The sequence below is a fragment of the Poecilia mexicana genome, unplaced genomic scaffold (genome assembly GCF_051168715.1).
Source record: "Poecilia mexicana isolate PSO_F unplaced genomic scaffold, ASM5116871v1 scaffold_4, whole genome shotgun sequence".
NCBI lineage: Eukaryota > Metazoa > Chordata > Actinopteri > Cyprinodontiformes > Poeciliidae > Poecilia > Poecilia mexicana.
Window position 1 is genome coordinate 761,231 of NW_028263373.1, and position 27,313 is coordinate 788,543.

At 41.6% G+C, this 27,313-nt stretch overlaps 1 protein-coding gene across 3 annotated transcripts in view; it reads left to right on the forward strand.

Annotated features, from left to right (window-relative positions):
* atp11b (ATPase phospholipid transporting 11B) overlaps positions 1 to 27,313 on the forward strand; it is a 63,277-nt gene that overhangs the window by 23,255 nt on the left and 12,709 nt on the right. For all 3 annotated transcript variants that reach the window (XM_088004685.1, XM_088004686.1, XM_088004687.1), the window contains exons 10-28: positions 372 to 453; positions 3,757 to 3,907; positions 4,450 to 4,647; positions 5,257 to 5,415; positions 6,135 to 6,319; positions 8,324 to 8,392; positions 9,038 to 9,111; positions 9,201 to 9,304; positions 10,815 to 10,996; positions 12,368 to 12,571; positions 13,585 to 13,738; positions 14,169 to 14,271; positions 14,366 to 14,511; positions 14,623 to 14,682; positions 15,855 to 15,982; positions 16,854 to 16,992; positions 19,368 to 19,433; positions 19,722 to 19,825; positions 21,343 to 21,508. In XM_088004685.1, coding sequence (XP_087860811.1) covers positions 372 to 453; positions 3,757 to 3,907; positions 4,450 to 4,647; positions 5,257 to 5,415; positions 6,135 to 6,319; positions 8,324 to 8,392; positions 9,038 to 9,111; positions 9,201 to 9,304; positions 10,815 to 10,996; positions 12,368 to 12,571; positions 13,585 to 13,738; positions 14,169 to 14,271; positions 14,366 to 14,511; positions 14,623 to 14,682; positions 15,855 to 15,982; positions 16,854 to 16,992; positions 19,368 to 19,433; positions 19,722 to 19,825; positions 21,343 to 21,508 — 2,474 coding nt within the window. The remainder of the gene's footprint in view (positions 1 to 371; positions 454 to 3,756; positions 3,908 to 4,449; positions 4,648 to 5,256; positions 5,416 to 6,134; positions 6,320 to 8,323; positions 8,393 to 9,037; positions 9,112 to 9,200; positions 9,305 to 10,814; positions 10,997 to 12,367; positions 12,572 to 13,584; positions 13,739 to 14,168; positions 14,272 to 14,365; positions 14,512 to 14,622; positions 14,683 to 15,854; positions 15,983 to 16,853; positions 16,993 to 19,367; positions 19,434 to 19,721; positions 19,826 to 21,342; positions 21,509 to 27,313) is intronic.

The following is a 27,313-nucleotide window of genomic DNA, read 5'->3' on the forward strand; positions in this document are numbered from 1 at the left end:
TAAGCTATTCTGGTGGCTTCAGCTAACTCACTTTGGTTTGCCTAGCAACAGCATGCTGGGTAAGAAGCAGCCTCAGGTTTCCCCACAACTCCGGTTACCTAGCAACAGCCTGCTGAGTAACTAGCGCAGCAGCAGCTTCAGGTTTCTCCACTGCGCCTCTGAAATGTTTTAAATAAAAAAACAACCCAGTGGAGAGAAAACTGGATGAAACAGGAAAGGTCAAGCTACAAGTTTGGCAATATTTCAAACAAAAAAACAAATCAGTACTTATTGATAATGACTGATATGAAACGGTTGTTTCGTGAGCGAAATCATCTGGTGTTTTTGACCGTTTGGTTGGGTAATTACCTGGACCTGCTGTGCTGTTGCAGGTGTGGCCGTTTATACAGGGATGGAATCCAAGATGGCGCTCAACTACAAGTGCAAGTCCCAGAAACGCTCGGCTGTTGAGAAGTATGGTGTTTCCTTCCTTCCTTCCTTCCTTCCTTCCTTCCTTCCTTCACTCCTTCACTCCCTTTCTTCCTTCACTCCCTTTCTTCCTTCACTCCCTTCCTCCCTCTCTCCCTCGCTCTCTTCCCTTTCTTCCTTCCCTCCCTTCCTTCCTCCCTCCCTCCCTCCCTCCCTCTCTCCCTCCCTCCCTCTCTCCCTCCCTCTCTTCCCTTTCTTCCTTCACTCCCTCCCTCTCTTCCCTTTCTTCCTTCACTCCCTTCCTCCCTCCCTTTCTTCCTTCACTCCCTTCCTCCCTCCCTTTCTTCCTTCCTCCCTCCCTCCCTCCCTCTCTGTCTCCCCTCCCTCCCTCTCTTCCCTTTCTTCCTTCCCTCCCCTTCCTCCCTCCCTTTCTTCCTTCACTCCCTTCCTCCCTCCCCTTTCTTCCTTCCCTCCCTTTCTTCCTTCCTCCCCTCCCTCCCTCCCTCCCTCTCTCTCTCCCTCCCTCTCTTCCCTTTCTTCCTTCACTCCCTCCCTCTCTTCCCTTTCTTCCTTCACTCCCTTCCTCCCTGCCTTTCTTCCTTCACTCCCTTCCTCCCTCCCTTTCTTCCTTCACTCCCTTCTTTCCTCCCTCCCTCCCTCCCTCCCTCTCTCCCTCGCTCTCTTCCCTTTCTTCCTTCCCTCCCTTCCTTCCTCCCTCCCTCCCTCCCTCTCTTCCCTTTCTTCCTTCACTCCCTTCCTCCCTCCCTTTCTTCCTTCCCTCCCTTCCTCCCTCTCTCCGTCCCTCCCTCTCTTCCCTTTCTTCCTTCCCTCCCTCCCTTCCTCCCTCCCCTTTCTTCCTTCCCTCCCTTCCTTCCTCCCTCCCTCCCTCCCTCCCTCCCTCCCTTTCTTCCTTCCCTCCCTTTCTTCCTCCCTCCCTCCCTCTCTCTCTCCCTCCCTCCCTTCCCTTTCTTCCTTCCCTCCCTTCCTTCCTCCCTCCCTCTCTGTCTCCCTCCCTCCCTCTCTCCCTCCCTCCCTCCCTCCCTCCCTCCCTTTCTTCCTTCCCTCCCTTCCTCCCTCCCTTTCTTCCTTCACTCCCTTCCTCCCTCCCTTCCTCCCTCCCTTTCTTCCTTCCCTCCCTTTCTTCCTCCCTCCCTCCCTCTCTCTCTCCCTTTCTTCCTTCCCTCCCTTCCTCCCTCCCTTCCTCCCTCCCTTTCTTCCTTCCTCCCTCCCTCCCTCCCTCTCTGTCTCCCTCCCTCCCTCTCTTCCCTTTCTTCCTTCCTTCCCTCCCTCCCTCCCTCCCTCTCTCCCTCCCTCTCTCCCTCCCTCCCTCTCTTCCCTTTCTTCCTTCCCTCCCTTCCTCCCTCCCTTTCTTCCTTCACTCCCTTCCTCCCTCCCTTTCTTCCTTCCCTCCCTTTCTTCCTCCTCCCTCCCTCCCTCCCTCTCTCTCTCCCTCCCTCTCTTCCCTTTCTTCCTTCACTCCCTCCCTCTCTTCCCTTTCTTCCTTCACTCCCTTCCTCCCTCCCTTTCTTCCTTCACTCCCTTCCTCCCTCCCTTTCTTCCTTCACTCCCTTCTTTCCTCCCTCCCTCCCTCCCTCCCTCTCTCCCTCGCTCTCTTCCCTTTTCTTCCTTCCCTTCCTTCCTCCTCCCTCCCTCCCTCTCTTCCCTTTCTTCCTTCACTCCCTCCCTCTCTTCCCTTTTCTTCCTTCACTCCCTTCCTCCCTCCCTTTCTTCCTTCACTCCCTTCCTCCCCTCCCTTTCTTCCTTCCTCCCTCCCTCCCTCCCTCCCTCTCTCCCCTCGCTCTCTTCCCTTTCTTCCTTCCCTCCCTTCCTTCCTCCCTCCCTCCCTCCCTCTCTTCCCTTTCTTCCTTCACTCCCTCCCTCTCTTCCCTTTCTTCCTTCACTCCCTTCCTCCCTCCCTTTCTTCCTTCACTCCCTTCCTCCCTCCCTTTCTTCCTTCCTCCCTCCCTCCCTCCCTCCCTCTCTGTCTCCCTCCCTCTCTTCCCTTTCTTCCTTCCCTCCCTTCCTCCCTCCCTCTCTCCCTCCCTCCCTTCCCTTTCTTCCTTCCCTCCCTCCCTCTCTTCCCTTTCTTCCTTCACTCCCTTCCTCCCTCCCTTTCTTCCTTCACTCCCTTCCTCCCTCCCTTTCTTCCTTCACTCCCTTCTTTCCTCCCTCCCTCCCTCCCTCCTCCCTCTCTCCCTCGCTCTCTTCCCTTTCTTCCTTCCCTCCCTTCCTCCCTCCCTCCCTCCCTCTCTTCCCTTTCTTCCTTCACTCCCTCCCCTCTCTTCCCTTTCTTCCTTCACTCCCTTCCTCCCTCCCTTTCTTCCTTCACTCCCTTCCTCCCTCCCTTTCTTCCTTCCTCCTCCCTCCCTCCCTCCCTCCCTCTCTCCCTCGCTCTCTTCCCTTTCTTCCTTCCCTCCCTTCCTTCCTCCCTCCCTCCCTCCCTCTCTTCCCTTTCTTCCTTCACTCCCTCCCTCTCTTCCCTTTCTTCCTTCACTCCCTTCCTCCCTCCCTTTCTTTCCTTCACTCCCTTCCTCCCTCCCTTTCTTCCTTCCTCCCTCCCTCCCTCCCTCCCTCTCTGTCTCCCTCCCTCTCTTCCCTTTCTTCCTTCCCTCCCTTCCTCCCTCCCTCTCTCCCTCCCTCCCTTCCCTTTCTTCCTTCCCTCCCTTCCTCCCTCCCTTCCTCCCTCCCTTTCTTCCTCCCTCTCTCTCTCCCTCCTTCCCTCCCTTCCTTCCTCCCTCCCTTCCCTTTCTTCCTTCCCTCCCTTCCTCCCTCCCTCCCTCCCTTCCTCCCTCCCTCCCTCTCTGTCTCCCTCCCTCCCTCTCTGTCTCCCTCCCTCCCTCCCTCCCTCTCTTCCCTTTCTTCCTTCCCTCCCTTCCTCCCTCCCTTCCTCCCTCCCTTTCTTCCTTCCCTCCCTCCCTCCCTTCCTCCCTCCCTCCCTCTCTGTCTCCCTCCCTCCCTCCCTTCCTCCCTCCCTCTCTTCCCTTTCTTCCTTCCCTCCCTTCCTCCCTCCCTTTCTTCCTCCCTCCCTCCCTCCCTCTCTGTCTCCCTCCCTCCCTCTCTTCCCTTTCTTCCTTCACTCCCTTCCTCCCTCCCTTTCTTCCTTCCTCCCTCCCTCCCTCCCTCTCTGTCTCCCTCCCTCCCTCTCTTCCCTTTCTTCCTTCCCTCCCTTCCTCCCTTCCTCCCTCCCTCTCTTCCCTTTCTTCCTTCCCTCCCTTCCTCCCTTCCTCCCTCCCTCCCTCCCTCTCTTCCCTTTCTTCCTTCCCTCCCTTCCTTCCTCCCTCCCTCCCTCCCTGGGGAAGCGTTTCTGTTGGAGGCCTGGTAAACACTGAATCCGCTGTTCCCTGGCAGGTCGATGAACACCTTCCTGATCATCTACCTGGTCATCCTGCTGTCGGAGGCGGTCCTCAGCACCATCCTGAAGTACGCCTGGCAGTCCGAAGACGAGTGGAACGAGCCTTTCTACAACCAGAAGACGGAGCAGGAGAGAAACAGCAGCCCGGTCAGAACGCCTCTGTTTTCCTCTCTGTTGCTGAAAAAAAACATTTTCCACTTGTGTGTCACCAAAACACACCAGACCTGTTTTAATTCTGATTAGATGGTGATCAAACCGCCCAGCACACAGAGCAGATTCAGTGGTAACAAAGTGTAAAAACTAGTTTCTAATCGTTGTAATGCCTATCTGCAGTTCTGGTTGCTCACACACCTGCAGGCTGGCGTGTCTCATTATCAGTTTTCTTTTTTGTTCCTCACAAACAGTAATTAACTTCATAATAGGATCATCAGTAATTTTCTTTTTTATTTCTTGTTTTTTATTTTTATTTCTTTATTTTCTTTTTAAATTCTTTTTCTTTTTGTTTTCTCATTCTTTCTTTCTATTTCATTTTCTTTTCTCTTTAATTTCTTTTGCTTTTTTCTTGTGTTTTTTATGTGACTTTCCTTTTTCTTTGTTTCTTTCTTCCTTTGTTTGTTTGTTTCTTTCTTTCTCACTTCGTTCTTTTTATCATGTTTTTAACAGATAATTTTTCTCTGGTCCTTCTGCAGATCCTTCAGTTCATCTCGGACTTCCTGGCGTTCCTGGTTCTCTATAACTTCATCATTCCCATCTCGCTCTACGTTACTGTGGAGATGCAGAAGTTTCTGGGCTCCTTTTTCATTGGCTGGGATTTGGACCTGTACCACGAGGAGAGCAACCAGAAGGCTCAGGTCAACACGTCTGATCTCAATGAGGAGTTGGGACAGGTAAGAAAAAAAACAATTAATTACAAAGTTTCAGCAAGATATATGAACTTGTTTTAAGTAAATAATTCTGTAGTTTTGATGAAAAAGTGCTAATTTCATTAGATTATTTCATTTGAAACACAGGAATAATGTTACAGGTGAAATAATTTACCAATTGAACCAACAGTTCTTCATCAAAATTAGGGAATTATTAACTTAAAACAAGCTCATATATCCTGCTGTAAGTTAGATTTAAGGCTCTAAGATATTTACATTAGAAACTTTTCCAAAAATTACCTGGTCAAAAAATAAGAGCATTAAACTATTACAGGAAACACCAACAAGCATTTCTCCCATTAAAGGGCTTCATCGTTTGGCCGGTCATGAAAGTATATTTTTCAGGTGATAAATTGCTCCAGAAATTATTGCAATAAAACAATGATATTGTTATTCTTCCAAGTAAGATAATGATAATAATGGTGCAATAATAACGCCAGTTCGTGCTCTCATACAGAACTCACACACTGCAACCGGAAGACAATAAATAAGAAGAAATTAAAAACAGCTGAAACCATAAATAAAAGGATTCTGAAGGATTTGTTGTCATTTTTGTTTTTTTTCTCCCTCCAGGTTGAATATTTGTTTACAGACAAGACAGGTACGCTAACAGAAAATGAAATGCAGTTCCGCGAGTGTTCGATAAACGGCATCAAGTACCGGGAGATGAACGGCAAACTGGTACCAGAGGGGATGACGGGGGATTCACCGGGCGGCTCCTCGCCTCAGCTGGTAATTCACACCAATAGCTGCTGCACAAAACTGGTTTTATAGCTCCAGTAAAAACATGAAAACGGGTCAAGGCAGAATTCTCCTTTTCTCTGTGCTGAAGTGTCCAGATTTCTCAATGTTTTCATTTAGTCTCGTTAAATGAATATTATGGAAAAGTTAATTTATTTCAGTAACTTTAGTCATTGAGATTATTCTTTTAAATTATGATAATTAGGTTAAGGTCTGATATTTAGAATTTGGACAGTTTTGTTACAGAAATTTATAATGATCTGCTCACAGGTTATTTTCAAGAGGTAAATTTAATCTGACAAAGGAACGTCATCCTAATTTACTATTATATCCTGATTCAAGTCAGAGAAGGGATGATGAAGGAAAAGCTGCATTTTTCAAAATATTTTTGCTTTTAGAAAAGAAAGCGAGAAAAACAAAATATAATTCAGAAATCGGGTCTGACATGAAATAATCTGTCTCTAGCTCTTCATCCATGTCAGAACGTTGTAGCTTTAAATGCTGTTATCTGATTTATTCTCTATTCTTTTTGTGTATATGTAGTTTTTTTCTGAATCAGTGGTTTAAATATAATTTAGTTACACAATGTTTATGCAGATTCTGGTTCCCCATCATGGCTGATTAATTTGGACCAGAATAATCTGCTTGTTCTACCCAAGTTACAGAACAAGATGTGAACTCTGTCCTTTTTTCCACCGTGTTTCGTCCAGATGAGTGAGGAGTTATTATTCCTCAAGGCCGTGTCACTGTGTCACACCGTCCAAATCAGCTACAACCAGTCAGAGTCCTGGCTGGGAGGGGATCCGTTCTCCCACACCAACAGCTTCTCCTTCAGCCACATGGAGTACTACGCCGCCTCGCCGGATGAGAAGGCGTTGGTCGAGGCAACGAGGAGGTGAACACCTTTAAACTCATCTTTTTTCTAATATTTACTTCTTTAAAGGGGAGCATAATAGGTAAAATCAACTTTGTTTGAGCTTTGACCGAGCTTCCGTCTCACAAAGCAGCCCTCCCATTCAACTCCACCAATCGGCTCCTCCAGACTAGTGGCAGCAGCAGTTAGCAAACATCTGATACAACTGTGCATCTGCTGAGCTCATCGTATGAACTATTTCTTATTGAAATGTTAAGAGCGGTTCTAAACGGCATAATGAGAAGCACTGTTGTAAAGACGTACTGAAAGCAGAGTGTCAGAAAGAGTAGGAGCTTCTTAAAGAGACAGGGGCCAATTCAAGGGAAATTTCAATTCACATTGTGCGTGTTTTTGTCATTCCCAGCACTTAAAAAACATTTTCTGGTAATAAGTTCATGTTTTATTTTGGTGTCTGGAAAACGAGTAGTTTCAAAATCCTCTCGATTGTTAAGTCACATTCCACTGGCACTTCACCGTTACCTAGCAACCCCAGCAAAGCCAAGTGCGTTACCTAGCAACACAAGCTGAGCCCATCCACCTTTGGCTGCTGGAATATAACAAGAGTTTTGTTGTTGACTTACCATCCAAAAACCAGTTGCTGCATTCTTGTTGGTTGTGCAGGAGGCTCCACTTCTGCTTTTCAAAGATGTACAGCTGTATAATTGCATTTGTTTGCAGCCATTTTCAGGAGCGAGTGTAAACGTAGAGTTGGGGGGCGTGGCCAGGAGCAGATTATTTGGATTTAAAGTAACAAGACATTTATTCTGAAAGGATCAAACTAAAACCTCATTATCTAAGAATGACTTTGTGCAAAGTATGTAATGAGCATGTTTAGCCCATAACAGATCCTAACCTGTTGGACGAAGGATAACATGTTACCCTTAAGTTCTGTTTGATATTTACAACATTTCTACAAAAACTGACAGTTTCTTGACTGTGCTATAAAATTGCGTTATGTGTCTGGAACATTCACAGTGCTGCTGCTCCTTTAAGCTATGAAACCTTAAAATATGACCTGGCTTTGTTTCCATAATGCGTTTGAAAAATGTTTAGTTTCATTATAGTTTCATTTCCTTGCCTTTAACTGAGGCAGCTGTGCTGCTCAGGTTGATGATGTAGACGAAACCAGTCAGACGCATGACGGCTTTATTTAACTGCCTAAAATGAAATATTAGGCGACTCTTGACCTTTGACATGAAGCCAAACTTCATCTTATGGCTGCCATTTTTTAAATCTGTCAGATGCAAGCATAGGCTGGAGTTTTTATCGCAGCCTGGTGTTCAGTCACTTGATCATGTTGGTGCCACAGAAACTTAATGCAGGCAGTAATTGGTTGGAGAGTCTGGAGACTCGTGCAGCCGACGGCGGAAACGTGTTCATAAATAACGCTTTTTAAAAAGGTGCCACCATGTTTAAAGTACCCAAAATATTTGAGCTACAAACAGACCCAGTTGTAGTTTCACAACAATAGGAAGGAAATCTTTCAGAACAATGTCAGACTGTCTTTACTAAGATAAACATTAAAGGTCCAGAAGTATTCATACCCCAGGAGCTTTTAGGTTTAAATTTCTTTTAACCAAATAAAAATATGGAATGAGACAAAAAATACAAACATTTTGAAGGAATATTTGTTTTTTACTCATGCTTTATGTAAATATTGCATAAAGTTATTCTTATCCTTCTTAATCATAAATGGAAAAATATTTATTGGTTCTACAGGAATCAAAACTCAAAGCCTCTTTGTCATCACCCTAATTTTTACATTTCAGGACTTGGGCTAGGCCACTTCAAAACCTTTAAACTGCTTCCAGTCACATGAAAGCAGGCATGGAATAATTTTATAATTAATTTACTGACATTTTAAATTGCTGACATTTATTTGGGATAATCGTGGCAACCTGCGGCATTGTTCCTCCTGATTGGGATTTTTCAAACGTTTCTGTCTGTTAATGAGTCTTGGATTAAGTTTTACTGCCTTCTTTTCAGAATCGGCGTGGCGTTCACAGGCTGCGGCGGGGACACCATGGAAATAAATACATTTGGGAAAACTGAAAAGTAAGCCGATGTCTCAAACACACATCCGATCAAAATGGATCAATTCGGTTTAATCGTATCGCACCAATTCACGGCGCAGGCCGTCTCATGAAAAAAAGTCAATGAAATCATACAGATCAATTAGCATAGGATCGATATTTTCAGTTTTAAACTTAGATATGATCTAAATTTACAGTTTTTAGGATTTTCATTTTTGTATATTGTAGGTCTGAAACTGATCAACTAATTTATTAATTGATTAATCGTTAACTGGAGAATAGACTCAAAAACAGGTCATAACATGAGAGCAGTAATTAAGCCAGAACTGCACAGAGACGCATATATCTAGTGTTGTAGATGCAATAGAAACATTTGTCGTTGAATATGTTGGACCCAGATGTCCTTAAGTTGCAGTTTTAGCTTCACTCGTTTTAAATTCTGTGAAAGAAACCTAAAGGAATCACTTTTTATTGGATGTTAGGCAATAATATGTTTGTTTTTGTTTCCATTTTTTATGTATTTCTAATATTTAAGTGGTTAAATGAAAAATTTGCAGCATGTGCCTTTTTTATGTATCCGATTAATCAATTAATCGTCAGAATAATTGATTATTATTTGCTGTTTTTGGTCAGATATCGTCGGTAACATCCCGTTTCTTTGCCTCAGGTACAAACTGCTCCATGTGTTGGAGTTCGATCCAAACCGCAGGAGGATGAGCGTCATACTGGAGACTCCCTCCGGTAACGCTGACCTGCTTCAGCCACAGGAAAATAATGGACAAGGCAGGGCGACGCATTTATCAATATGTTTGTGTTTTTTCCCCTTCAAGGAGGGAAAATGCTGTTCACAAAGGGTGCTGAGTCGGCCGTCTTGCCTTTCACCACCACTGGAGAGATTGAGAAAACCAGGCTGCATGTGGACGAGTTTGCTTTGGTGAGAAATCATCTTTCTCATTCAGCTGACATGTTTATATTGGTAAAGCTAACGATTAATTGATTAATCGGATAAAAACAAAAGGCAGATTATGCAGATTTTCACGTAAGGCTTTTTTATATAACATTAGAAAAACATTAAAATATTTAAACAGTTCAGTTCCTTTTTTAAATGGGAAAATAAACATTTTGTTTAAAATGCAGTAAGAAAATGCAAAAGCTGCATCTGCAGCTAAAAATAATTTTAACATCAACATGTGAAAAACTCTGTCTGCTTCATTTAACATCAATGCAGTGTATTGATTGATCTAATAATCTGTTAGTTTATTATTTTTGATTAGCGATGATTAACAGGAATTTATTTTTTTCCGCAATTTGAACAGAGTGAAGTTTTTGATAGAACATGTTTACAAAGTGTTTTTTTTTTATCTTGCATGCAAAATGTCTGTTTTTTGTTCCTTTTTGTCTTAATTATTGCTCTGAGCTTATTATTCTTTCTGGCCTTTTTTCAAGTCTCCAATTAACGATTAATCACTTACTAAATTCAATCAGTTCAACGTGATTAATCTGATTTATCGTTTCATTCCTACATGAGTAACGGAGTGTAAAAATGATCCACTCACTTTATTATGCTTTATGAAAGTAGATGTTTCAAAATCACACTTAAGATTTTTATTTCTGAATTTTTAAAACCTTTAAACTTGAACGTGAATAAATTTGACTGTTGAGTTGTGCCTCTGTTGTTTCTGTGTGTAAGCCTGGCATTTAGAGATGATACAGTCATTAATTTATGCTCTGGTGCTTTTTATATGCGCACACACACACACAGACACACACGCCTGCCTGTCTTCCACATCATATCATCAGACGTCAGCCCCCAGATTCGGCGCTGCAGTTTGGGTTGGGTTCTGGTCATCAAGCCTTCAGGCCGCTTCGCTGAATTAAACCCAAGCTGTGATAATTTGAGATTTTTTCTCTTCTTTTCTCCTCCGTTATGAATCTCGTCTCATTCGCATCTGCTTCGCTTTAGTTTTGCCCTTTGCTTGGAGACACCTTATCGTCTTCAATAGGAATGCACCGATTTATTGGTGCCAATTTATCTAAATTTGGGAAATCGTGATCGGCCGATTTTTACACGTGAAGCCGATCTTAACCACCGATTTCATCTACCTTGGCAACGCTGTTTAAATGAACTGTTGTCTTCTTCTGCGCTGCTGTGAAAGAGGTTTGACTAGGAGACTGGCCCACCAGGTCAGGTCTACATGTTTGCAGTGAACAATAGTCATCTCACTGTTGGCAACTTTCTTGCTACATTTAGCAACATTTTAGTAAAAACAATTGCTATTGGCCGAAATCGGAATCGGCAGGTCAGGATTTTTGATAGATCGGTAATTGGTGATCGGTGAAAACTGCAGCCGATGCACCACTAGTCTTAATTCATGTTTAAAAGTGAACACTTGCCTTTGTCCTCAATCTAACCTGTTTTTATTCGTCTCTCTGTTCGGATGCAGAAAGGTTTGCGTACCCTCGTTGTCGCATGCCGCCACTTCAGTCCGAAGGAGTACATCGACGTGGACAAGCGGCTGATGTCGGCTCGCACGGCTCTGCAGCGGCGCGAGGAGAAACTGCAGCAAGCTTTCGCCCACATCGAAAACCATCTGCACCTCCTGGGAGCGACCGGCGTCGAAGACAAGTACGGAGATTTTCAACTTGATTCACAACAATGTTGCTGCTGCAGCAAACATTTTTACAGTGAACATTAACATCCCATCTCACAGAAATAAAAAGGACCGAGTTTATTACGTTTTATTAAAGCTGATCATGGCAGTTTGATTAGAAATACGCCAGTTAATCAGCCAGAGGTCAAGACTTGAACTTATATTTTCTTGAACATTTCAACACCAGACTGAACAAATTTTTAGTAAGTTTGCTCTTAAATTTTGGTTTCTCTTATTATAAGTCAGAGTTTCCCGTTTCAGCCGACCTCTGGTCCCATAAAACCCTCCCAGTGATCCCAGTTGGCCTGGCTGCACTTTAACCTCACTTAATGTAATTAGGAAAAGTTATGAGGCCAAACCAAGCAGGTCGGTGTGTTTCCAGCATGAAGCTGGTTTGATTAAACCAGAAACTCCAGACGCTTCATTGAAGCCAAGATATCAGCATCTATTATACAGTTTCTAGTCACAACTGTGAGTCTCTCACACCGCTGTGTGTGTGTGTGTGTGTGTGTGTGTGTGTGTGTGTGTGTGTGTGTGTCCACTCACCATCTGCTCCTAAGCCTCGGCTCCTCACTCTTTGTTTATCTCTGCTCTCTCCCCGGTCACTCTCGGTCACGATCAAAGGCTCTTGTGTTATGAAAGCCATGACTGATATTCCCTTCAGTTTTCAGGCTAATATGAAAAATAAAAACAGCCGCTGATATGAAAAGTTTCTTTTGAAATAGAAAGTGTCCTTATTCTCTCAAGGAACATTAGTGAGTTGTAGGGGAAATGAGCGTAACTCGGCCTTTTCCAGGCATTATGCACAGGGTTCACACGCGGCTTGAAATCCTGGAAAGTTCTTGAAGCGTCTTGTCTTAAGTGAAGAAAGTGCAAGTGGGACCAGAACCTTTCCATTATTGTTGAGCGATTATTTACGGAGAACAAGCTTCTGTTTCTTGCTGAGAAGCTACTTGTAATTGGGCCTGATGCAGTAAATCAGTTCATCACATGACAAATTAAAACGAGCGCAATAATTTCCATTTGCATGATTTAATTTCCTACAACCTGCTGAAATGTTACTTGTTAGTTTTGTCTTAACAGTCAGGTGTGTAACTGTGTAAGAAAAACATTTCAAAACATACAATTCTAATGTTTTAGTCTATGTTGTCCCTGCTGTAGGATGCAAAGTATTATCACAGTAATAAATTATATATTGTTGTGAACTGAAACTGTTCTTTAGTTCATTTGTTTTGTTTTTAATCCCCAAAGTGAGTTGCTGGAAAAGTTTGAAAACTCTGGTTGAAAGTGTTTGGAAAATGTCCCTGCATGACGAACGCTGAACACGTTCTCTTCCTGCTGCTCAGGCTTCAAGACAAAGTTCCCGAGACGATCGAAGTCCTGCGTCGGGCGGGAATCAAAATATGGGTGCTGACAGGGGACAAACACGAGACGGCGGTCAGCGTCAGCTTGTCGTGCGGCCATTTCCACCGAACCATGAACATCCTGGAGCTTCTGCAGCAGCGCTCCGACAACGAGTGTGCAGAGCAGCTCCGCAGGCTGGCCCGAAGGTGCCTGCCGTTTCCTTCTGCTGTTATTATTATTTATTATTTTAATAAATCATCAATACAGGCAGGTTTTTATGCGTTTAATGAGCTTTGAAGGAGATTACATGACTTATTTTACAATGACAATCCTAATTTCATGGCTGCTGTTGGTGATTTTATTCAACAAAATAAGTTGTAACTAAATATGCTTTATTTCTGATCATTTCAATTAGAGCTGGGCGATAAATCAATGGGATCCATTAATTGAATTTTTGGTTTTTGAAGGTTTAATGTTCTGAAAATCTTGTTTATTTTTTCACCGATGCGCTCCGTCATTCAGAGTGATGCTGGGGCGGCCATCTTTCTTTGTTTTACCGCTTATATTTTTTCAAAGTGTTGAATCCATATCAGCTCTTTGATGGAGTATTAGGGCCAGGCTAACATTTTTACAGGGACAAAGTCACAAAAATACAGTCATAGTAAAATAAGAATAAAGTCAAAATTACTGCAATAAAGTTGTAATTTCATAAGAACTGGAACACAAAAAAAAAATAAAAATGAGGAATACTTCATAGAAAAATGTTTAGACTTTTAACACGTCAGCAGCAAATTATCAGTCGCAGGACTTTAAAATAATTAAACAAAATTGTCTATTTTGAGAACTGATGACGTCAGATCCTGATGAGTCTAAACTTTTATCGCATTAAAACAACTTTTATCATGTTTCTGCTAATTTTATGAATTTATTCTAATTAAACAAAAATTCTTGTTGTCCTAAAAGGATGATTGAAAAAAATAAAATAAAATTGTATTCAGATTGGAAAAACAGATTTTATTCTTAGGCCAGATCGCCCAGCCCTAATATCAGCCCCCAATATTACTTATGTACAACATTTCTACAGTTCCAACTTAGTGATGAACAGGAACAACAATCTGGTTTTAAAATATTGTTTTCTGATAAGTGATCAGTAGAATCCAGCGTATCGATATTCCTGTCTCACTTCCTGTGCCGTTGTCTTCCTCGTCTTCGCCTGCAGGATAAAGGAAGACCACGTCATCCAGCACGGCTTGGTGGTCGACGGCGCCAGTCTGTCGTTGGCATTGAGGGAACATGAGAAGCTGTTCATGGAAGTGTGTAAAAACTGCTCCGCTGTGCTCTGCTGCCGCATGGCCCCGCTGCAGAAAGCCAAGGTGAACACACACCGCCCCAGCTGCAGGAAGAAAAATCCAGATTAACTACAGATTAGGAATTATGGTGTCTAAGTCACACGTTAGTCTCTCTGACTCAAAGGGTTAAATTAGTGAATCTCGTTTTCTGGAGCCACTTGTTGCTGAAACTTGTTCTAATCTCAAACAGCAACACTGCAAAACAAGAGCTGCTGTGTTAACCTGGTTTTATGTAAAGTTTAACTAATGTAGAAAATACGACTGGATGATGAATTGATTTTAATAGAATTAAATTTTTATTAAATAAGGACTTTCTTTTCACCAGTTGATCCCTTGGGTTGCCATAGTTCAGAGTGATGTCAGGGTGGCCATCTTGTCTTACAGTTTCTATTTATTTGAACTTTGAATTCAAAATATAAGGGTTAGGCTAATTTTTTTATTTTTTATTTTTCAGGTTGTTCGTCTGCTAAAGACTTCTCCAGAAAAGCCGATAACATTAGCTGTTGGGGACGGAGCCAATGATGTCAGTATGATACAGGAAGCTCACGTAGGCATAGGTAAACACACACACACACACACACACACGTAACCCAGAAACCCGACCTGGAGCTGTGCTGTACATGTCTGAGCTGTTCCTGCCCGAACCCCCAGGCATCATGGGAAAGGAGGGTCGTCAGGCCGTGAGAAACAGTGACTATGCAATCGCCAGGTTTAAGTTCCTGGCCAAACTCCTGCTGGTCCACGGTCACTTCTACTACATTCGAATAGCTACTCTTGTACAGTACTTTTTCTACAAGGTAGGATTTACCAACACTGCTTTCATTTTAGTGGCTTTGAATTTTAAAAATGCATAATAATCTGTTCTCTCTCTAGTATGACTGAATGTTTTTTCACTCTGTTTTTTCCAGAATGTGTGTTTTATTACGCCACAGTTTTTATACCAGTTCTTCTGCTTGTTTTCACAACAAGTAAGTCTTAGTTCTGTTTCTAACTATGTTCCCTTTGACATCGTTTATTTTTCCTGATTTTTAAAGTGCGTAAGGCTCCATTCACACCAGCCCTGTTAAGTTTGCTTTAATCAAACTTTAGTTGTTTTGTCTAAAAGTCCAGTTTGTTTGAGGAAGCCTGAGTCGAACTTTGATGCAAACCAAAAAAGAAACAAACTCTGGTCCGCCTACAAACCTCGGTTCGGTTGAAGTGAAATCTGACGCGGTTCGAATTCATACGCAATAAATCAATTAATCCCATGATTAATTAAAATCAGTTCAATATTTTTTTAGTAAAGCGATGCTCCCATTTATTTTTGAAAGCCACCATTTTAAAGTAGTTGGTTTGCGTTACCTGCCACTTTTGCCTGTTTTCCTGGTCGAAGCAGAATGATCATTATTTTTTTAAATGCTGTTTTGGCTACAGAGAGTTCATAATCCATTTTATTTATTATTATTTTGGATATTTAAAATAATTTCCACTTCAAATATTATTTAGAAATTAAAGTTTTTTTTTATTTTTGAGTGGGTGTACTTGGATACATTTTATTAATCAGCCATTATTATTATTGATGAGTTGAAAATGGTCTCAAAATGACAATATTTTTGTTTATCGTGAAAATTTCTGGGACAGTTTTTCATCCAGCAAAATTATTGTGACAGACCTACATATGTGAACACCAATTCTGATGCATTCTGGGTAAATTCAACCAAAACAAACATGTGAGTCTAACGTTAGTGGAAGAAATCCTACAATTGCTGAGCTCTGTCACTACTCAAGTTTTGTTGTATTTTGTGAAGAAGGATGTTACACTCAGTGTCTTCTTCAGAGGATTCCGTATCTTTTCTTTCAGTGTTTTTTGTGCAGCGCCCCCACAGGTGAGGGGAGGAACAGGTTTTGCAGATTTATTTTGTTTGACTGCAGAGTGAAATCGAACCGCAGATGCTGAAAACGGAACAAATCGAACCAAGTCCACCAGATCCAATGATCACATTATAATGTCCCACCTTCCTTTAGGAGATGCATACACCTTTATAAATGTTTGTTTTTATTAGCTTCAGTTCTTTTCCCATTCACCCAAACAGTGTGTGTGTGCAGTTGTCGCCCTGTTTGTCTAATAATCTGCTGTTGAAATGATCCCTGTCCCCTCCAGACCCTGTATGACAGCGTTTACCTGACGCTGTACAACATCTGCTTCACCTCGCTGCCCATCCTGGTGTACAGTCTGTTTGAGCAGCTGGTCCACCCTGACATCCTGCAGGCTAAACCCAGCCTCTACAGGTGAGGCCCTGTGTCTACGCAACACCGACTATTACTCACCAGCAACTGTTTTAAAAACAATAAACTCCAAAATGTCATTTAAACAAAGTCAAATGGGAGATGCACTTCAAAAACAGAAATGTTACAAAGTTTTTTTGGTCTAGTTTCTAGTGCAAATATCTTAGTACACTTGAAATAAGACAAAACTAACTTAATAGTAACTTTTCAGCAAGGCATAATAGTGAAACAGTGTGCCAGCGGAACTAGAACTCTGTTGCTAGGAGACGGCTGGGCTTGACTGTGGTTGCTAGGTAACGGCGCTAGGTACTCGTACTGCCAGTGGAACCAGTACGAATATTAAATTATTATTGACCTAAAACTAGCTGCTTCATCTTTCTGAACAGTTACTTGTAAGTTAAATTTCTCCTAAGTGTACTAAGATATTTGCACTAGAAACTGGACCGGACTGGGTAAGATTTTGTGTTTTTGCTGTTAAGGAGCACCAACCCAATTCAGTTTCTAGTGGAAATATCTTAGTACGCTGAAAATAAAACAAAACTAACTTACAAGTAAATTTGCATCAAGATTTAGGAGTTTGTTTTGAGTCAATGATTCTTTAATATTGCTCAAAAAGTTTCACTTATAACATTGGGAAAATTTCATGTCATAAGTGAAATAATCTGCCAGTGGAGCCAGTATTTTTACACCAATATTAAGGAATTATTGAATTAAAACAAACTCCTGTATCTTGCTAGAAAGTTACTTGTAAGTTAGTTTACTGTACCAAGATATTTTCGCTAGAACCTACAAAAATACTTGGTGAGAGTTTCTGTTTTGCAGTGCACATGAAGCTCGATGGGGAATAAACTTGGTATTTGTGCGTCTCCCACAGAGACATCAGCAAGAACTCTCTGCTGTCGTTCCGGACGTTCCTGTACTGGACGATGTTGGGCTTCACTCACGCCTTTGTGTTTTTCTTCGGCTCCTACCTGCTGATGGGGGAGGACACCTCACTCATGAGCAACGGACAGGTCTGTCTGCCAGCAACGCGCTCCACAGCTGCTTCTATAAGCTGGAAAACAGTAGTTCAAGCCATAAATCCTTGGTGATTAAATTCAGCTCAGATATTTGTGTTTGTGTGCTTTCACTGCTGCTGTTATTATTATTAATATTGTTGTTATTGGATGTAGAAATAACCTGCTGCTATTTTATAACTGTTGACTTGATGTTGCTGTTTTCTATCTCTCTATTTCTTCCCTTTTTTATTCGACAGTTTGTTCATTCTCTCTTTTTTTCCCCGCGTCATTTCTCTCCATCTTTCTTTCAGTTGGTAGTTTGCTGTTTCTGAATGCCCTCACTTTGATTATTCCCTGTTGGTTGTCTCTCCTTCCATCTTTTGTTGATTACGCTTTTTTCCTTCTGCCTTCTTGCTGTGCATGTCTTCAGATGTTGCGAGCTAACAGGCAGCTGGTAAGAGTCTGCTCTACAGTTGAATGCATGTCCTTGGGAGGTTAATAGGAGGACTCGAGGATTCATCATCATCCCGTTTACTCTTTAAATGTTGTCAATAATTCTCTTCAATATGGATTCAGTTGCATTTCTGTGCTAAAGTACTCAATTTCTGCAAATTCTGCTACATTACATTTGCAAGCTTCAATTTATTGACTTCAAATTTTTGTGATCGACCAACACAAAGTAGCGCATGTTTCTGAAGTGGAAAAAAATTTAAGATTTTACATCTGCAAATATTTTAAAGGAGACCTATTATGCAAAGCACTTAAAAAAGGTTTTTCTTTTTTCTTCAGAATAATTAATTGTTTTTTGGTGTCTGGAAGCTAGGTAACTGCACCGTTACCTAGCAACCCGAGTGGAACCTAGCCCGTTACCTAGCAACCCGAGTGGAACCTAGCCCGTTACCTAGCAACCCGAGCGGAGCCTAGCCCATTACCTAGCAACCCGAGCGGAGCCTAGCCCATTACCTAGCAACCCGAGTGGAACCTAGCCCGTTACCTAGCAACCCGAGCGGAGCCTAGCCCATTACCTAGCAACCCGAGCGGAGCCTAGCCCATTACCTAGCAACCCGAGTGGAACCTAGCCCGTTACCTAGCAGACCGAGCAGTTTGATCAGCCGGTATTACCACTGTATGCTCTGTACAATGGCTGCTGGGAAAGACGAGCGTTTTGTTGTTACTTACCATCCAGAAACCCCTTGCTTCATTCTTGTTGGTTGTGTAGGAGGCCCTACTTCTGCTTTTCTAAGATGTACGGTTGCATAATTGTGCATCTGTTTGCAGCCATTTTCATGTGAGTGTAAACATTGAGATGGGGGGCGTGGCCAGCAGCAGCTTAACAAGACGCCCTAAAACGACTAAAATTTAATTACTGAAGAATGATTGTCTGCAAAACGATGCAATGACATGTTTTGAAGGCCGTAAACTTTTCCTAACATGTTCAAGGAAGCATAATAGGTCACCTTCGTCATTTTTACTGAGATTAAGTGACACACCAAGGCCTTTAAGCTTGACATTAATACGGTACTTTGTTTTGGTTTTACACATACAGTTCTTATAAAATAACATGTAGTTTGTTTGTAGTTTGACAAACAATTCAAGGAGTATGGATAGTTTAACATGTTGATTACAAGCAACACAAGTTAAGTGCATGCATAATTTCTTAAAACTGATTTTTGATCAGTGCACTTTAAATAAAAATAAGCCATAACTTTAACTTCATAAAAAAAGATCGGAGTGCACCGATTACAGTTTGCTGGCCGATCAGGAGTTTTTAAAAAGTCTGATCTGCCGATTCCAATTTCAGCTAATGATGATTTTTTTTTTTTTTTTTTTGTGGTCTGACTGTCACTAAAACAGAAACTGTGATTATCAGACAGCGGCTGATTTTCAGACTTTGCGGAGGAAGATAAGATCAGTGAATTAGATTGATTTCTTGTGTAAATATCGGCCGATTCTGATTAATCTGTGCTCTCCTAAAAATAATTTTTGTAACTGAGAAAAACCTTTTGCAGAACATTAACTGTCTTTGGCTGCTTAAGCTGAAAATTTTGGCACAAAAAGCATAAACTGAACTTTGGACTGAAACCTTTTAAGCTTTTGAGAAGATTTATGTTTCTTCTAAATCTCCAAATCTAAGCAGTGGATCCGCTCACATTTTCCTCCCTGTCACCACACCACACGTTTTCATTCTCATTTTTCTAAAATAATACTTTAAGTTAAATTAACTGCACCTGAGATTTTTACCGTCTGTGATCTGAGTAAACAGAAGATATTCCACACTAACAGAGACATGCATGTGAGCTGAGCTTCTGTTTCTTTCTGATCACGAAGTTTATTCAGCTGGAGACAAACTGAAGCCGACTGCTCACATTGCAACCTGTCGCTTCTTGCAGATGTTTGGGAACTGGACATTTGGGACGCTCGTCTTTACTGTCATGGTCATCACCGTCACGCTGAAGGTAAACGCAAAGCAGTTAACAGTGTGAATTAATAACCAGTAGTTTTTACACCTGCAGTTTGTTTACTTTGGTCTGAATTATCGTTGCCGTCTCTTAGCTTAGTAACGTGTGGAGACAGACGGGTTATTTGAGATAAAGTATGTGGAGAGGAGGATGATGTCAGCGGCCATTAACTCCAGCAGATAATTTGTAATGGGTTGTTAGGGAGCAAGGCCTCTTTTGCAGCACAGAAGCAGATTGCCCCCAGCGCTCCTGCATCAATCTCTTAACGTGACTTTTATTTCCCAGCTCGCGTTGGAGACCCAGTTCTGGACCTGGATGAACCATTTTGTGACGTGGGGGTCAATCGCTTTCTATTTCATCTTCTCTCTCTTCTACGGAGGCATCATCTGGTGAGAATATTCTTAAAAATGGCTCACATTTATTAAGTTTTGAAATCTTTTGATTTTAAAAAGTGGAGTTGGTCTGATCAGCTCAGGAAGTTAATCTCAGACAAGTGTTTTAATATTCCTTCAAATTATTTTTTATTTCTGTCACATTTATTAAAGCCACAGCCATTCAAGGTCAAAGTTCAGAATGGAAGAGGAAAGTCTGTTTTTGGGGTTTAGCACCTCAACAAAAACATCACATAAAACAAAAAACAGAGCAGAATTACATAATTCACAAATACAACCAAATGAAATGTAATTGGTTTTACAGACTCGGCTATTTAGTCCAGATCTTCTTTTTCTTCTTCTTTGTTTTCAACTGGGAGGGAATTTCATGACTTTTATAAAGTAATTAAAAATTATTTGGCATCATTTTTCCTCTGACCGACTTTTTAACAGTAAATTTTATCTTTCTTTGTGCCGTAGTAAAGAAAACGTTTTGTTTATTTTCCCACCAGCGTCTGGGAAGCTCAGATTTAGTCCTGGTTAATTATCTGCCACATGGTTGAACCAATAAAACCAGTTTAAACTGGTCTGGACCAATCGGACGTCTGGGAGCCATTGTGACCATATTGGGCCATTATTGATAGAATCTGTATTGGTCTTTAAGGACATAATAACATTACCTAAGTGCACGACTCGAACTGATGTTGGACCTGAAATTACCGTGAAAAGGGCAAATCCTTCCGAGTCCATCTGCCGATCTGCAATCAATCAGCCCCTCCAGGACCTTATGCTGCTTTTTTTATAATTACTGTGGCCAAAAATAAAAAACTAACAGTAAAAATTAAGTCTTTGCAAAAACAGAGTTAACATTCAGAAATTGTTTGAGTGAAATTAAGTCAAGGGGGAATCAGAGTTTAAAATATGCAAATTCAGAAATGCCAGACTAAACTTCTGCAGGTCAGTAAGTGGAATCAAAATGTGGAATAATTTGAATATTGAACTGAGACAACGCCCAAACATAAAACTGTTCAAATTATCATACAAGCATATAATTATTGTTACAGTAAGCAATAAATAAAATAATCGCATCATAAATTAAAACAAGCTAAATAATTTCAATTTGCCTGATTTACGGTTTTTCTTTTCTCTTTTTCTACCAAAAACTGAGTGATGAAAGTCTGCAGTCTCAACAAAACCTTTTTATGAAGGATCATTTTGGTGTCACGTCTTGCAGGTTTGGTCTTTAGTCCTGAAACAGGAAGTTAAGTTAGAAGGGATCAAATGGGATTGGTCGAAACTCAGTCGAGTTTCAGTGATTGGTCAGAAAATAAGGAAATGCATTGAGGTGATAGGTCAGATTTGTAGAAAGGTTGCAATGACCGGTGACTTTAAGTTTGCACAGAATCTGCAAATGATGAGTGAATTTGCATAAATAGTTGGTATCCCCACTTCCTGGATGGACTGAATGAAGTTTTGCTGCTAAACGCATAAAATGTGACTCCAGTTGAACATCTGTGTCGTTTGAACCCCTGCAGGCCGTTCTTGCACACCCAGGACATGTACTTCGTCTTCGTCCAGCTGCTGTCCTGCGGCTCGGCCTGGTTCGCCATCGTCATCATCGTCATCACCTGCCTGTTTCCTGAAGTGATGAAGAAGGTCCTCTACAGACACCTGTGTCCCACCAGCACACAGAAGAGCCAGGTAACTACCAGCAGCCAGATGCTTCGTGCAGGAAACCAGTTCGCTTTGCTGTTGTCAAGCACAATGTTTTACTTTCTTAAATTCTTTTATTTTTCCTAAATGTTACTAAATGATTTATGCATTTTGTTTGTACATGTAAACCAGCTGCACCATTTTTATTTTGCTGCTGATTACAAATGAAAAAGTTTTACAGGATGTTTTCTAAAAGGTTTGAACGAATTCAGTTCTAAATGTATCTGAATTTAAATGAAAAAAGACGCTTTGTTTTCTTTAAAATGTCTTCTGTTAACATATATCGATATATTAGTGCAGCTTGTTTCTGTGCTAATATCTCCATAAAATCTTTCAGATGTGGAAACAGGCATAAAAGCTTGTTATGCTTTTCATGTTTCCCATCAGCCAGTTCAAGATGGCTGCCATTTTTCAAGATGGCTGCCATTTTTGAGCCTTTTAAAGACATTTATCAAAACAATAAATCAAATTCTTCTAAGAACCTTTTAACAATAAGTGATAAACATTGCGATAAATGCCCACCTATGCAGAAATACATATATTCCTACATAGAGCCAAAAATTGGCAACAATTATACGATAAGTCTTAAAAATGAAGTTTATTTAGAAGAAATCCAAAATGTAGACGGCCTGTAAAGTGATCTGTGTTAGTCTGTTTTTAGCTTTTGTTTGCTCTGCATGACTGGCGTCTGATCACAGACTGAGAAGCGCACAGCGTCACCTCTGCTCTCTTTCCGTATCGATTCGTCCATCTGGACATAATTTATCGTCTCGGCTTGTTTCTCAGAACAGAAAATGAGCCAACTTCTCCGGTCCTGTGTGCCGTCTGTAGCGTCTGCTGCTTCAGTCTCCGTCCTGTTCTGTCTGAACATGACTGTGGTGTGTGTGTGTGTGTGTGTGTGTGTGTGTGTGTGTGTGTGTGTGTGTGTGTGTGTGTGAGAGCTGGATTTCTAACCTCTCTGTCTGTGTGTTCTTCATCTTGCCCCTGTGTTTGCTCTCCCGGTGTAGATGTATTCCAACCGAGTGGTCATAGGTGACGACTTCGCGCTGCAGCCTTTGTCCAGAGCCAAGGGCCAGCTGGGCAAAATTAGGTAGAAGATTTGAGATCCGTTAAGCCGTGGACTTCATCCGTCTTCAGTGAATCCATTCATGAAAAAACAACAAAAAAACTAACTGCAGGAGCGCTTCATGCAAATGCAATATTTCTATCAATATTAAAGATGTTATTTAAACGTTTAGCTGCATCTTTAGTCAAATACGTCTATTTCTTTTAGGTTTTTTTGTTTTGCTAAACTACTTTCCAGTATTTTAGAAATTGGTTTTCTTTAGACTGTAAGACTGTCATGAAATTCAGACAGAAACATTGCTTTGCAGAACGCGTACTCCTCTACATGTTCATTCATAAGTCAGCATCCGTCGTTCTCCAGCGTTTTCTCTAGTGTTGTTGTGTCTGTGACGGCATGACCCAAACAAGCCAACCAGCATTCTCTGTCGCTCGGGTCGGGGAAACTTCTACCAGTTTCAGGTGCTACAGCAGAATGAGAGACTTGGATTCTGCATGGTTTGCATCATCGGAAAATGCTGAGACGTTTGTTTCTGCCTCTTCACAGCATGTCATGGCACAACCCACCCACTGCATGAGCAAATGCATGTGTGAATGAGTGAATAAGTCAGTTTATGTTCTCATGAAAACCCCGACTAGCTGTTAGCAAGTGTTGATGTTCCACTAATGTTGAAAAATCACAATTTATACAGAAAAACAGCCAAAAAACCACCTCATCCCTGCACAAAAGCCATTTATTGAAATTTCTGCATTTCTATTAAGCAAAAAGTTGTAATTCCAATCTGCATTTTTAAGGTCAATGGACCAGATGCCAGCTACGTTTCCAATACTAATGTGCTCAAAATTGTCAGCATCAGTGACTCTAATGTTGAAGAAACACAATTTCACAAACTGCGTTGTTTCCATAAAATAAAAAACTAAATTAAAATCACACGTGAATAAGTTTGTTCATGCGAAAAGTCATTAAAAGATCATTCCGCACCATCGTCCCCCAACCAGTTCCTGTCGTCGTCTTTGTCTTTTCTGGCAGTAGTAACATCTGACTTGATCATGTGACTCATGAGATGTGAAAAAAGTGTGAAATAAACCAATTTTGATACAGATATATTTAAAAAATCTCCTCTTCTGAGGACCAAAACTTTCTCAAAGTTTTTTCTAAATTCCCGTGTTTCCATGAAGCAGATTTATTTTCATAATTACAGTTTGCGCAGCTACATGGTCAGTGGAAACGCAGCTGGTCTCTGTACCTGATTCCTGTTTTTCTCCTGCTCCTGCCCAGTCGTGGCCCTCGTGCTGTGAGGTCCTGCAGTCTCTATAACTCTGCTGCTGTGCGTTTGGATGTGGTCGGGTCTGACCGCTCACCTGGCATGCCGTAGCTTTATAAGCAGGACACCTGGTAGTTTCTATGTCTTGGTGCATCCCAGCCTTGTTTTTTACCCGTCGGACTGATTCCACGTTTTGAGACGGCCTCTTCTCGGACTCGTCCTCCTGCATGGTTTGGACAGATCCACACCTCTGGACTGATTGCTCACTAAAGCTGCATGAGCAACTTTGTTTGGGTTAAAGAGCAGCATGACGCCGTTAGGAGCATGACGCATTGCTGTCATTGTGGGAATCTCCTCAGCAATGGCAGACTTTTTCGCAATGTGTTGCAATCTCTAAAGGAAATGCTCAGAGTAGCATTAGGTTTTGTTGAAGAAAATATTTAGGGGGTTTTTGTAGTTGGAGATGTTGGTTTGTTTAATTTGGATATTTCAGACAAGTTCAAACCATGTCTTTAAATTTTAATGGAAAATATTTCCAGACTTACTCCTCTGCTCGATGATTCAGTCTCGTTATCTGTACGGGTGCACCGATCAATCGGCCGGCTTACCGTTCATCTTAGGTGATCAGCGACGGATATGAAACCGATATTTATCTCTGCTAGAGTCTGAACATCAGCCAGATTCTCCTTTTGTTTTGTCTGCATTGTTGCCAACTTAGCAGCTTCACAACAAGCAATTAATTAATTGTATGATAAATTAAAATGAGCCTGATCATTTTACTTCTGCTATATTTTGAAGGGCTATTTTGTCTGCAGACATCATAATTAGTTGTTTTTTTACTTCTGTTGTTTTCATAGTTTTATTCTTTAAGATAAGTGACAGCATGACCCAGACGGCTCTGTTCAGGTTAGTTCGTTCAGATACTAATAGATTTTCCTTTATCCCTTTTCCCATGAGAAATCTTTTAATTGCCTTAAGCTCATTGGTTGCTTAGTTTTTTAGCTTCTTTCAACCCACAGCCAGTCTGCTCAGTTTTCTGTTTTGTTTTTCGTTCTTTCTGTTGTGGGAAGCAAAAGTCCTTCAGTTATTTGTCAAAATCTTTAAGCCGTTTTCTAGAGCAGCGGCAGCTATTGATCTGTCAGGATCAAGTAGGAAGGCTGGTTGACAGAAACCAGTAAGTGAACAAACGGCCTTCCTTTGTGGAGTAACGGGTTGCTTCGCATCCAGCTGCTGTGTTGGCAGAGGTCAGATCTTCACGACCGAAACTTCTTCCTCTAATCAGTTAAATCCCAAACCGCAGCCCAGACTGACTCACTGATTAACAGCTTATCCAGTAATTTGCTAGTTGCTTAATGAGTTGCTGAATTTGTATCCACTGTTCTGTTATTTAGTCTTTTATTGAATCCCAAAACAACAACCATCAGTTTCAAGGTTACGATCGAGTGTTGGAGCCAGGCTCACCAGGAAAACATTAAAAACTGGAATTACGAGAATAAAGTCATAATAGTCATCAGTATTATGAGAATAAAGGGCTTTAGTTATCACATCAGCGTCAGATTATCAATCTGTGGTCGGCTACAGATTGATAATCTGATGCTGAACAGATGAACCATTTACTTATCTGTAAAACCAAAGCATAACTCACTCAACAGTCCTCATTTTGACAGCGTTTTTGTGTCTTGGGGTTTCATGATATCACAACTTTATTCCCGTAGTAACTTTTCCTTCCTGGCCCAAACACTCTGTCGTATTTAAGGCATCAGCTGGTCCAAGACGTTTTAACGCAGACTCAAAGTACGGCCGCTGTCCTCTGCTTGGTGAAAGTGTTTCAGTAAGGACAGATTGTAAAGGACTAAATGACGAACATGGATGTGTTTTTGCTTACGTCGCTGGCCTGCCTGCAGTCTGCAGTCTGACTGACGGTAAGCCAGCAGGGCTGACTGTGAGCATCTTGTGTCCTTCAGATGGAGCAGGGTGAGGGTTCAGTCGGCCCAGAATATGACCCTGTTAAAGCCCAGCGGAGCCCAGGGGAGGACAATTGGCACCTGCTAGTTGCTTATCCTCCCCCTGCCGCCCCGGCCCAGACTCATGCTCCCCTAGGTAGTACCCTGATCTGTGCTGCATTCTCCCATTGTCCCCATTTTACCGTCACTGGCCTTGTCTGGTCTGAGGTCCAACCAACCCTGTCCGCCTCCTCACAGCCACAGCGACCTGCACAGCCCCACTGTTTGCCTCAAACCTGCACCGCTGCTCATTCCCCCATATTGGTGTTTTATTTTAATTGTTGTGTAGAAATACGGTTTGTCTCATGGTCCAGTTTCCTGTCCTACTTACTCATCCCTCCCTGATTGACTGTAGCTGCGTTTCCATTACAGATGTGCACAAAACTTTATCAATATTCTGCTAATGTCTAAAAAATGTTTTTCACAATTTTGGTGTTTCTATTAAATAAGAAACTCAATTAAAATCACATGTGAATAAGTTTGTTCACGCAATAAGTTATTAAAAAACATACCACGTCATAATGTCACTTCCTGTCATCTCCTTTGTCGTTTCCACCAGTAGTAACATCCAGTTGTTGATGTGATGTGACAGTGTTTCTACTACAGTTTTGTGAAATAAAACAATTTTAATACAGCCAAAAAAAAAAACTCATCCCTAATTCAAAACGTTTTAGCATATTTCTTTAAACAATTTAACTTTCAAAATGTGAAATTGCCCAGTTCCATGGAAACGCTGCTACAGAGACCCTCCATGTAGAACCTGAGCTTCCCTAACCTGGTCTCAGATCACCAATCGCTGTTATTGATCAGTTTGGTTTCAGATGAGGAGAGAATGCTGTTGGCATGCCGGCTTCATCGTCTTGGTTGTTTTCATTCAGCCATGTGAAACTCACTGGATCATCTGTTTGCTTCTCATGAAATCCTTTATTTTTTCATTTTTGAAGTCTTTTTTTATTTTTTTATTTTTTATTTTTTTAATAGTTTATCGTAGGTTGGGGTGAACATGGGTGGGATTTATTACGATAAATAATCTTAAATCACGATACTTCTGTTATCCCTACACTGAAGGTTTTATCACTATATTTTATGGTGCCTCTGTAATATCGATTAACGTGATTATACAAAACATCTTTATTTCTTTTTTAGGTGAATGTATGGCTGTGACACATGACTCACCAATCACAGCCCAACAAACATGAATACTTTAAAAAACACGCCATATGTGACGCGCTTCTTTAGGACACATAAAGAAGAAGTGTGATTTATTTCACTACATTTAGTGATATTGTCAAATGTATTGTTACTTTCATTAAACAGTGGTAAAACTAACAATCCTGACAGTTTTGGGGGATTTTAAACATCATTCATTGGAATTTATCGTGACGAGAATAAATCGGAATTCTTATTACGAAGAAATGCATCATGATAAATAATAAACGATACAATAAATGGCCGCCCCTACT